The sequence below is a fragment of the Bufo bufo genome, chromosome 1 (assembly GCF_905171765.1).
Source record: "Bufo bufo chromosome 1, aBufBuf1.1, whole genome shotgun sequence".
Lineage (NCBI taxonomy): Eukaryota > Metazoa > Chordata > Amphibia > Anura > Bufonidae > Bufo > Bufo bufo.
Window position 1 is genome coordinate 262,921,076 of NC_053389.1, and position 12,685 is coordinate 262,933,760.

Consider the following 12,685-nt stretch of genomic DNA (forward strand, 5'->3'; position numbering starts at 1 on the left):
CCCAAATCTGTTACAGGTTGGTTTATAATGTATACTACTTATAGAATTTATAAAATCTTGAATAAATAGTTTAGTTTCTATAGTACCCTCAGATCCATCAGTACCATGGACAGAGCATGACATGCCACGCAATTTACTGTACATTGTGTGCAAACCATATGCCAAGGCATTTACAGGTCCACTAATATGTCTGATTACTTACTGAGTCCTTTGATAAGACCACTTTCACACAGTCTGTGTTTGGTCAGTGTTTGATCAATGATTGTGCAAAAACACAGAACAGGTGCAGATCTTTCCATTCTACCTCATCTCTGTGTAGCCTCCACTTCTGGTTTTGGCTCACACTCGCTGATGGAAATCACTGATCATATGTACACTGACCAAACACCCAGCCTAAAGCTGTAGTATACATGCAGTAGAAAAGATTCTTGAATTTTTTAATTACAAGAGTGATGATCACATACGTACTCTGTAAGATGGGGTTTCTGAAGTATTTCCTCTTTAAAAGATGACCGTTACATACCAAATTAAGTTCAGTTTGACTTTACAGAACATGGCTGAGCATACTGTGACACAAAACCTTAATGGTTGCAGTCGCTTTAAGAGGCAGAACATGCTAAGTGGTCACAGCACTCGGATGTGCCACAGAATCTTATCAATTTTAGCAGACATAAGGTGGCACTGTTGCTGAAAGGGAACCTGTCACCGTGATTTTGTGTATAGAGGACATGGGTTGCTAGATGGCCGCTAGCACATCCGCAATACCCAGTCCCCATAGCTCTGTGTGCTTTTATTGTGTAAAAAAACAAAACGATTTGATACATATGCAAATTAACCTGAGATGAGTCCTGTCCCTGACTCATCTCGGGAACAGGACTTATCTCAGGTTAATTTGCATATGTATCAAATCGTTGTTTTTTTTTTACACAATAAAAGCACCCAGAGCTATGGGGACTGGGTATTGCGGATGTGCTAGCAGTCCATGTTCTCAGCTCTATACACAAAATCCTGGTGACAGGTTCCCTTTTAAATGTTGCGTACATGAGTGATGCCACTATATCTGGCCATTGTATGACTTTTATCTGCTATTTGACTGGTTTCTCTTTTGCATACTGCTCTCTAATTTTCAGTTGTCCCTCAGCTGGTGCGTAAAGACTGCATCGACTATACATGGAGGCAGGAGATCCCAAACTCTCTCTCGCACTCTCAGAAGCAGCATATAGGTCATTATAGAGAAATACTGAGCAGTATAGATGTGGCTAAAGCAAATAAAATACATCCGCTGAATCATGTCTGTTTGCTTGTTTCTCTCTGTACTTCCACCTTCCTTTCCCCTCTCCATAGACTTCTACGGGATTTTGTAATCTGATCCTTTAGTGAGGAAGCATCTGGTCTTGGTCTTACAATACGGATTTCTCACCAATTTCAGAGAGAAAATTAGTTTATAAAAGGGGGAAGCTGATAACTCTAGAACAAGGCATTTTTCTCTGATAATGTATATTACAAAGTTTCTTATATTCACTTGTATTATAGATTTATGCAAAAGTGTGTGAAAGTACAGTGATTATTCAACTAAGCAGAATGTAAAACTGAACAACTCTGTCTGAGGTTCCTGTTCACTTCTCACTCCAGAACCATGTTACTTTACATCAGGGGTGGGGAACCTTTTTTCTGCCAAGGGCCATTTGGATTTTTGTAACATCATTCGGGGGCCATACAAAATGATCAACTTAAAAATTAGCCTGTTATTATTTGGTCAAACATTTTTTTTGTATAATCTTTATTTATATACTCAATTTTTACAAATAAAGAACAGCACCCTGCATCACTGGACCCCTTTACATTACACAGCACCCTGCATCACTGGACCCCTTTACATTACACAGCGCCCTGCATCACTGGACCCCTTTACATTACACAGCACCCTGCATCACTGGACCCCTTTACATTACACAGCGCCCTGCATCACTGGACCCTTTACAATAGACAGCACCCTGCATCACTGGACCCCTTTACATTACACAGCACCCTGTACCTCTGGACCCCTTTACATTACACAGCGCCCTGCATCACTGGACCCTTTACAATACACAGCACCCTGCATCACTGGACCCCTTTACATTACACAGCACCCTGCACTGTGCAGGACATTAATACATGAGTTACCATGACCATTGACCGATGCAGGACATTTACCTAGGGTTGCCACCTGTACGGGATTGACCCGGACTGTACAGGGTTTGAATCATGTGTCCGGGTCTCCTTCCGCCTTCAACCCGGACACATGATTCAAACTGTACTGTGGCTTAGCTGGTGGAGGAACACTAGTAGTTAAAGTTGGTAGGGGAAAGTTCTTATCCTTATACAGCAGTTCGGACAATTTAATCTGAGCCCCAATGTCCTCTTCTATACAAATACACTGAGTAATGTAATTGCCGGGATCAGCAGCACAAGGATTACTCTGCAGGGACTATTTGATGGTTTTCGGGCTCAGGCGGAGTAATCCTTGTGCAGAGGTTCTCAGTAATTACATTACTCAGCCAGGGTATCTGTATAGAAGAGGACGTGGGGAGATTAGATTGTCGGGACTCAGAACTGCTGAATAAAGATAAGAACTTTCCCCTAATGACATTGTGATTTTTTTTTAATATGCAGCATGGGGGGAGGGGGTAAATGTCCTGCACTGGTCATGGTAACTTATGTATTAATGTCCTGTGCACTGTGCAGGACATTTACCCCCCTCCCCCCGCCGCTATGCTGCATATTAAAAAAATTTGCTGTATTTCATGATGCTGTCTGGCTGCCTTACTTGCTGCTGGAAATGGTTCCTCGTCGGTGGCGCTGGCTCGTCCTCTCTATGCTCCTCCCATCAGTGTCATCCCAGCCAGCATGAATGGTGATCCCCACCCGGCGGCGTGACGTCACTCACGGCGGGCGGGGCTGTAAACCTAGGGAAGCATCTTAGCTGCAGTGCAATAGCTGGAGGCTGGCGCCGGCTAACAGGGGAGTGCCGCAGGAGCAGAGTAAATGCTATTGGCTGGCGTCGGCTAACAGGGGCGGGCCGCAGGAGCAGAGTAAATGTATTGCTAAACACACGGACAATGAGTGAATGATCGCCATGATCATCCATTCATTGTCAGTGTGTTTAGCAATACATTTACTCCGCTCCATAGTGACAATCGGCGGCGGTGTTTTACAATCGCATGGGGGGCCGGATTGAATGACTTCGCGGGCCGCAAGCGGCCCGCGGGCCGCAGGTTCCCCACCCCTGCTTTACATAGACCCCAGCTATCAACTCACCTCCCACCGACTGATTTCAACAGCCAGCCACAACAGCATGTCAGTATGGCAAAGTATTGTCGCAGCCTGCTGTTCAAACAACCTGCAAAGTAAAAAAAAGCAAATATACAGTCACATATATAAACTTAGAAACTACTGATCCGTTTAAAGAAACAGGCAACCAATTATGCAGGATAGAATTGCAGTTAATTTACAGCAAAGGAAGAGTAAAGAGTCACCTCTCTCACCTACGTTTGGTGGGAAATTCAATATTAGCTGCATGAGAGAATGAACTAATTGATAGAATGGTGGCACAGGCCATTCATTTGATTTGACCAGGGGCACCTATTGTCGCAGGATTTGTGGGTATTTACTATAAATTGAATTCCCTAAATGATGCACCATTGCTACTTACATAATAGGATGTACTCATCAAATTTCTGTTATTTCTGTTTTCCAGATATTGATGAATGTGACAATGATTACAATGGGGGATGCGTTCATGAATGTATCAATATACCGGGGAATTATAGATGTACGTGCTATGATGGATTTATGTTGGCACATGATGGACACAACTGCCTGGGTAAGTTGAGTGTTTTAGCCTTTATATTATTGTTTGTCTGTACATTTTATACAGTGTGTATACAGTTATTGCTTGTTTTATGTAATTGAACCCTGAATGGATTTGACACTGCCCTGGATATCCCAAACACTGAAGCATAGAGTCTTTACCTTTCAGATAGGATGGTTTTGAATGAGGAGTAAGGTTCTGACCTAGGGCTGGGTAATTTTGGCCAAAAAAAAAATCTCAATTATTTAAACTTTATCGACGATTATCAACTATTATCTCAATCATTTTTTTTCTTGGTAAATTAACTAAAAACCATGTCCAACTAGTCCGGCTACAGTCATGGTGGCCACTTTCATAACCCCAAAAATTAGGGCATCACGCACGCAAAAGGAGGACATTATACCTGGGACAGTGGGTGACGGTACTACAACACACAGAATGGAAACCATAATGTATATAAGAGCATCAGCCAAATAAACTAGAAATTTGCAACATTAAAGGGGTTGTCTGGGTTCAGAGCTGAACCTGGACATACCCATATTGTCACCCTGACAAGAGCATCAGAGCATTTCGGAGGCTTCCGCCCAGTAGTGAGCCTGGTGACATCACCGGCACTGATGGGCTGGCTTTAGTGCTGCTATAGCCTGTAAAACGGCTAGGGCAGCGCTAAAGCCAGCCCATCAGAGCTGGTGATGTCACCGAACATTGTGTGATATCAGAAGACCTTAGAACGAGGAGTTATAAGATGAGAGGAATAAAACTCCCATCATCCAGAATGCTATTCTGTGATATCAGAGGACATTATAAGAGGAGTGAACTACAACTCCCAGCATACCCAGGCTGTTATTATGTGATATCAGAGGACATTATAGGGAGGAGGTATAAGAGGAGAGAACTACAACTCCCTGTATTTCTCTGGCTTTCATGCACGTCATTGACGACAACCATGAATGGCCTTAGCCGTGTCAGCAGTCACATGCCGTGCCTGCACACGTCACAACTGAGGCCATGGATTGACCAGCTCAGAAGGGACCTGAAGTGGAGGAGAAGAGAACTCTGAGGTGGAACCAGAGCGCTGATGATCAGTGGGTCGTCTTCTTCTTCTTTTTTTTTTTCTTTCTTTTTAATCCCTGCTCATTGCATGGCAATATCAGAGAACCTATGTAATGAAAGCAAAATATTCTAGAAAATATAATTCTGTCTAAAAAGTAATTGTTCTCTAGATAGTCAATCCTAGGGCGTATTTCCTTTTGTGTCCCGTTTTTTTTGCGAACTGTATGCAGAACCATTTATTTCAAGGGTTCCACAAAAAAACTGGAAGTTACTCCGTGTGTATTCCGTTTCCGTATGTCCGTATTTCTGTTCCGCCAAAGAAAATAGAACATGTCCTATTATTGTCCGCATTACGGACACGGATAGTACTGTTCTATTAGGGGCCAGCTGTTCTGTTCCGTAAAATACGGAATGCACGCGCAGGGGTGGGATTCTAATTTTTAACAACAGGTTCCCTACTCAGCGGCGGACATGGTCCTGGTATCTTCGCTTTGCCTCAGACAATCGCTGGCTTGAGGACCGTTTTTTCGCCCTATAAGTCGCACCTAAGTTTTAGAGGAGAACAATAAGAAAAAAATATTTTACATTACACTTCAGGTCAGACCAGCAATCAGACCCCCAATGCCTCAGATCAGCCCCCATGTCAGCCATAAGCCCCCCATGTCACATTTCACCCCCTCAATGTCACATTTCACCCCCTCAATGTCACATTTCACCCCCTCAATGTCACATTTCTCACCCCTCCCTGTCAAATCACATGTGTGACATCAGCCCTCACATTTCTCCCCCTCTATCCATGTTGTCACATTTCTCCCCCCCCCCCTGGCCCCCTCCATCCATGTTATCACATTTCTCCCCCCCTGGCCCCCTCCATCCATGTTATCACATTTCTCCCCCCCTGGCCCCCTCCATCCATGTTGTCACCTTTCTCCCCCCCCGGCCCCCTACATCCATATTGTCACATTTCTTCCCCCCGGCCCCATCCATATTGTCACATCTCCCCCCCCCCCCCCCCCCCGGCCCCCTCCATCCATGTTGTCACATTTCTCCCCCCCCCAGGCCCCCTCCATCCATGTTGTCACCTTTCTCCCCCCCGGCCCCCTACATCCATATTGTCACATTTCTTCCCCCCGGCCCCATCCATATTGTCACATTTCCCCCCCCCTGGCCCCCTCCATCCATATTGTCACATTCCCCCCCCCCTCTCCGGCCCCATCCATGTTGTCACATTTCTCCCCCCCTGGCCCCTCCATCCATGTTGTCACATTTCTCCCCCCCTGGCCCCCTCCATCCTCCATGTTGTCACATTTCTCCCCCCCTGGCCCCCTCCATGCCATCCATGTTGTCACATTTCTCCCCCCCGGCCCCCTCCATGCCATCCATGTTGTCACATCATACTCACTACCGTAACACTACCTGACCTGTCCTGACTCCTGCTGGCTGCGACTCTTCAATCTTTCTGACGGCTGTGTCTGGACTGTGTGACTCAGACTGACACAACACAGTCAGTCAGCTCTAGCCTCTAGACAGTCCCTCTGCTCTGGCTGCTTCCCGCCGCCGAGGCGCCGCTCACACACCAGTCACGCCCCCGTGGCCTGAGCCCATGTGACCATGTGTTGCCATGACTCCGAGCGGCCGGCACACGCAGGCTGGGGGCGGGTGGGCGGACGGTGGCGGCGCTGCGGCAGTAGTAAGTAAGATATAAAAAAAAAAAAGGTCATTCATTTTTCAGCCCTGCGCAGGGCGAGCGTTGCTGCGTGCGGGGGGAGATCATTTGAGTGAGCGGATGCTGGAGCGCCAGGTTGAAAATAATCAATTATGTTATGTGCTGCAGGTCCGGGTCGGGATTCCTGCTTCTCACCGGTCCTGCGAACCTGCTGTAAATTTAACAAACGGTTCGGCAGAACCGGAGAGAACCGGCTGGATCCCATGCCTGTCACGCGGATTAGCTGTATTTTCTCCACATGTCTAAAAGTCCTCCTTATTTACCTACCTTTCAAAATCGCCATTTACAGGCCAGTCATATTTTCCTAGATAATTTTTTTATTGCTCATTTGACAGACGCCACTGGGTTCCTTTTCATTTCTTCTCAAGAAACAAACCTTCTCTGTAAATATGAATTTCCTTGAGAATTCCAAATATACTGCCCATGTACAAAGATGGTTGTGATAGGGAGATGCTGCAGGACAGGGCACAATTTTAGAGGGAATGATGCTGTTATTAATGGATGGCACATCTAAAAATAACACATTTGTATATTTTCGTAGCCGGGCATCGTTTTTATGATTATTCTGCTTCGCTGTCTCAGTGGTGCCAAACTTGAAAAAAAATAAATACATTTTTGAGTGAGTGACTAGAGTATGTGTCTGGGGCAGGGACGGTATTGGTGACACATTTATGGCATTCATAGTCTGTATAAATGAACTGTTGTGTCATTTCATAAAACTTCATAATGACTTCGTGTAGACGATGTGTTTGACTGAAAAGACTTAATATTTATTTTTTATTTACTCGGAAACAACGGGAACGGGCCAGAAAGTCTATACTGGGACATTATTCAAATCACATTCTAGCAGGCCGTCTCGGCAGATAATTAGCAGATCTTGTGGCCTGTTTGTTTCAGTGCTGTGTTGTTTTTTTTTTAATGTGTTACCGAGTCTGAATGACTGACAAACAGTGGCTTTTTAAAGGGGTATTCTGGTGCGATCATTTTAAACAAAAATGGGGTTGGATAGTGCAAAGATAACTAATGGTGACTACTTACGAATCCCAAGCCACTGCTGTTCTGTGGCTGCTCTGGTCCGTACTCCTCTCCACTTCCTCTTCTCGAATCTACATGTATGACTTGCCCACTCAGCCAGTCATTGGCCACAGCAGTGACCTGCCATAGCCAGTGATCAGCTTAATGGGCAGTCCATGCCATTTCCAGTGTGTTAAACCTGAGTAGAGGAAGTGGAGAAGAGCAGAGACCAGAGCAGCGTCTGAACAGCAGTGGATTAGAATGATTAGTACTTGTCGTTTTATTTTTCCCCTCTATGACCCAATTTTCAAAGTGACTGCATCTGAATAGCTCTTGAAAGGGGTTGTCTTACAGTCTTAGACAACCACTACAATGTCTTAACCACTTCCAGACCAGGCCATTTACCCCCCTTCATGGCCAAGCCTAATTTTGTGAATCTAAAATGTGTTCCTTTATGTGGTAATAACTTTGGAATGCTTTTACATATTATCCAAGCCATTCTGAGCTAGTTTTCTCATGACACATTTTAGTTAATGTTCATGGTGAATTTTAGTCGATATGTTTTACCTTTATTTATTAAAAAATCCAACATGTACCAAAAGTTTTGAAAATTTGACTATATTCTAATTTTGAGTCTCTCTGCTTTTAAGACACATCGTCATAAAATAGTTATTAATTAACATTCACCATATGTCTACTTTATGTTGGCATCATTTTAGTAATGTCATTCAATTTTTTAGGATGTTAGAAGGCTTAGAATTTTAAAAGCAATTTTTTTAAGATTTCACAAAAAATTCCAAAATCAACTTTTAATTTGATTTGAAGTACATAATAGAAACCACCCATAAATGGCCCGATTTATAGAAACTACACTCCTCAATTTATTCAAAACAGATTTTAGAAATGTTGTTAACCCTTTAGGTGTTCCACAAGAATGACAGCAAAATTTAGGAGAAATTTAAAATGTCACTTTTTTGCAGATTTTCAATTTTTATCCATGTTTTTTTCCTGTAACACAGAAAGGGTCAACAGCAAAACAAACTTCAATATTAATATACCCTGATTCTGCAGTTTACAGAAACATGCCATATGTGGTCATAAACTGCTGTATGGGCACACAACAACACTCAGAAGGCAAGGAGCACCATATACGGTAGTTTTTGGAGGGCAGATTTTGCTGGAATGGTCTTTGGGCATCATGTTGCATTTGAAGAGACCCTGAGGTACCCCCACAGTGAAAACCCCCAAAAGGTGTCCACATTTTGGAAACTACACTGCCAAAAGAGTTTTTAATGGGTGCAGTGAGCACTTTGACCCAACAAGCGCTTCATAAAATGTATAATACTTGGCTGTAAAAACTTTGTCACAAGGGATAAAAGGAGAATATCGCCCCACAATTTTTTATCCAATTTCCTCCTGAATAGAGAAACACCCCATTTGTGGTTGTAAACTGCTGTTTGGGGATGTGCTCGGGCCCAGAAGGAAAGGATCGGAATCAGTTTTTTTGATCTAACATGGAATTTGCTGAAATGAATTTTAAAGGGCTTCTGTCACCCCCAAAACACATTTTTTTTTTTTTTTTGGGCTTGTTAAAATCCTTATTTAACTATTATTCCCTATATAGGGATTTTACCTTTTGTCTGTGGCTTCTTTTCCTTAAAAAACGATCTTTTAAAATATGCAAATCACTTCACTACCAGCAAGTAGGGCGTCTACTTGCTGGTAGCCGCTGCAAAAAACCGCCCCCTCCTCCTGTTGATTGACAGGACCAGCGAGCGCTCTCCTCCTCCGGCTGGCCCTGTTATCATTTCAAATCCCGCGCCTGTCTTCATTCGGCGCAGGCGCTCTGAGAGAAGGACGCTCGCCTCCTAAGCACTCCCTCAGTGCGCCCGCACCGATGACGTCACCGAAAGAATAGCAACCCATTCTTTCATAATCATTTCTTGGATTTTGTCAGAATTAGTGGGTTTTTGTTTGTCCACCCGCCTCTTGAGGATTGACCACAAGTTCTCAATGGGATTAAGATCTGGGGAGTTTCCAGGCCATGGACCCAAAATGTCAACGTTTTGGTCCCCGAGCCACTTAGTTATCACTTTTGCCTTATGGCACGGTGCTCCATCGTGCTGGAAAAATGCATTGTTCTTCACCAAACTGTTGTTGGATTGTTGGAAGAAGTTGCTGTTGGAGGGTGTTTTGGTACCATTCTTTATTCATGGCTGTGTTTTTGGGCAAAATTGTGAGTGAGCCCACTCCCTTGGATGAGAAGCAACCCCACACATGAATGGTCTCAGGATGCTTTACTGTTGGCATGACACAGGACTGTTGGTAGCGCTCACCTTTTCTTCTCCGGACAAGCCGTTTTCCAGATGCCCCAAACAATCGGAAAGAGGCTTCATCGGAGAATATGACTTTGCCCCAGTCCTCAGCAGTCCATTCACCATACTTGTCCCTGATGTTTTTTTTTTTTTTTTTTTTAGAGAAGTGGCTTCTTTGCTGCCCTTCTTGACACCAGGCCATCTTCCAAAAGTCTTCACCTCACTGTGCGTGCAGATGCGCTCACACCTGCCTGCTGCCATTCCTGAGCAAGCTCTGCACTGGTGGCACTCCGATCCCGCAGCTGAATCCTCTTTAGGAGACGATTCTGGCGCTTGCTGGACTTTCTTGGACGCCCTGAAGCCTTCTTAACAAGAAATGAACCTCTTTCCTTGAAGTTCTTGATGATCCTTTAAATTGTTTGTTGATTGAGGTGCAATCTTAGTAGCCACAATATCCTTGCCTGTGAAGCCATTTTTATGCAACGCAATGATGGCTGCACGCGTTTCTTTGCAGGTCACCATGGTTAACAATGGAAGAACAATGATTTCAAGCATCACCCTCTTTTAAACATGTCAAGTCTGCCATTTTAACCCAATCAGCCTGACATAATGATCTCCAGCCTTGTGCTTGTCAACATTCTCACCTGAGTTAACAAGACGATTACTGAAATGATCTCAGCAGGTCCTTTAATGACAGCAATGAAATGCAGTGGAAAGTTTTTTTTGGGATTAAGTTAATTTTCATGGCAAAGAATGACTATGCAATTCATCTGATTGAGTATATGCAAATTGCTATTATAAAAACTTAAACAGCAACTTTTCCAATTTCCAATATTTATGTAATTCTCAAAACTTTTGGCCACGACTGTAGTTAAATAAGGATTTTAACAAGCCCAAAAAAAAAAAATGTGTTTTGGGGGTGACAGAAGCCCTTTAACGGCCATACATTTTTTTTTTTTTTTTTTTTTCATGGAGTTATGTGAAGGTTCATTTTTTGCTGGACAAGCTGTATTTTTTTATTGGCACCATTTTGGGGTACATTTGGCTTCCTAATCACTTTTTATCTCATGAGCATAAGGTGAGATGAGCATAAATCGCAATTCTGTCAGTGTATTTTATTTTATGGGGTTCGCATGTGGTATATGATAACTTTATTCTGCAGGTCGATGCGATTATGGTATACCAAATTGATATCGTTTTTTCTTCCCCCACTGCCCCCAGTAGTGTCCCGCACTGCCCCTATTAATGTCCCTCATTGCCCTCAGTCTTCACTTACATGTAACGGGGCCCAGCACTGTCACTGTACTTCATACCGGGCCCCGTTAGAGCACTCAACTCACCTGCATCATATGCGCTCCAGCATCAGGCCCCGGCTCTGCTCTACTAGAATTACTCACAAATTAAGCTGGTGGGTGGAGCCTAACCGATGTTAGTCAGACCCCCACACCCATTTAATTTGTGGCTAAATCTAGTAGGGCAGCGCCAGTGCTTGATGCTGGAGAACAATTGATGCGGCTGAGTTGAGCACTCTGATGGGACCCGGCATGAAGTACAGTGACCGTACCGGGACCCGTTACATGTGAGTGAAGACTGGGGGCGCAGCAGGCCCCCTCCAGCCGCCAGGCCCAAAGGGTGCGCCCGCGATAATTACGCCCCTGCCTCTGAGGACAATGATTGGCTGCAGCAGACAAATGTCATATCCATATGACACATGCCATATCCAGGCATGTCTCCAATGCTGCTTGAAAACAAACAGCAGCGTTAGTATCAGAGGAGGAGGAGCAGAGCGCAACACTGGAGTAAGGGGTGAGTATATGATTTTTTTTTAAAACTTTAAGACCTTGTAAGGGTTGTCTGTGGTTTTTACTTATGTCAGACAACCCTTTAAGCCCTGCCATGAGAGATCTAATGAGCGGCTGATGATAAATTGAGCAGATAATTGATTCTTAAATTGATTAAGCCGAAGAATATTGTGCTGTGTCGTCTGGGATCCCTTAGATGGTAATTTATTCTGCAATTATCAACTTGATAGATGAAAGAGTAATGAAAATTTAGAGCAAGCTGTAGAAATGCATTTTTTATAAAAAAAAATACTAGACAGGAAAATAACCATTTTAAAAGTGATTTATTTATGCCTGCACACTCAACAATTACCGTTCATCTTTATTTTTTATCTCCTTGTTGAACCTGGCATAGAACATCGTAGAGCCACAGTGGAAAGAATCTACCTCAAATAAATGTCCAAACCCAGTCACATGGAACATCGGGCAAGATTTACTATTAGAAATGCGCCACAGTTCTTGCTCAAACTAAGCCAGAATTCTTGTGCGTATGCTGCATGCCACTTTTTTTTTTACTTAGCTGACAATGGGAGGGAAAGGGTGGTATGGCTTAATATGTGCTCCAAAATTCAGGTGCTTGATTCTGCCACATAGTAAGCCATTTAAAAGGTGGAAAAAGATTGGACTAGGCAGTATTAAGATCAGGGGTACACCTAGTCTTTCTGCTGCCTGAGATGCTAAATTCTCAATCCAACCCCTTCCCCCAGCTGTACTGCAAAATACATATTTGGATGGACATTACATACAGTGCTATGAAACATACAGGAGAATACAGCACTGCATACCTATTACATCCAGTGATGTCTCAGTGGTGTGACGTTCTCTTTTCTCTTCTCATCTTCTCCATTCAGACCAGACCGCCTTGACAACATCTTTCTGCAGT

General features: G+C 43.8%; 1 protein-coding gene across 4 annotated transcripts in view; it reads left to right on the forward strand.

Annotated features, from left to right (window-relative positions):
• Positions 1 to 12,685, forward strand: part of SCUBE1 (signal peptide, CUB domain and EGF like domain containing 1) — a 322,190-nt gene that overhangs the window by 50,258 nt on the left and 259,247 nt on the right. For all 4 annotated transcript variants that reach the window (XM_040439175.1, XM_040439177.1, XM_040439176.1 and 1 more), the window contains exon 3: positions 3,740 to 3,865. In XM_040439175.1, the coding sequence (XP_040295109.1) occupies positions 3,740 to 3,865 (126 nt within the window). The remainder of the gene's footprint in view (positions 1 to 3,739; positions 3,866 to 12,685) is intronic.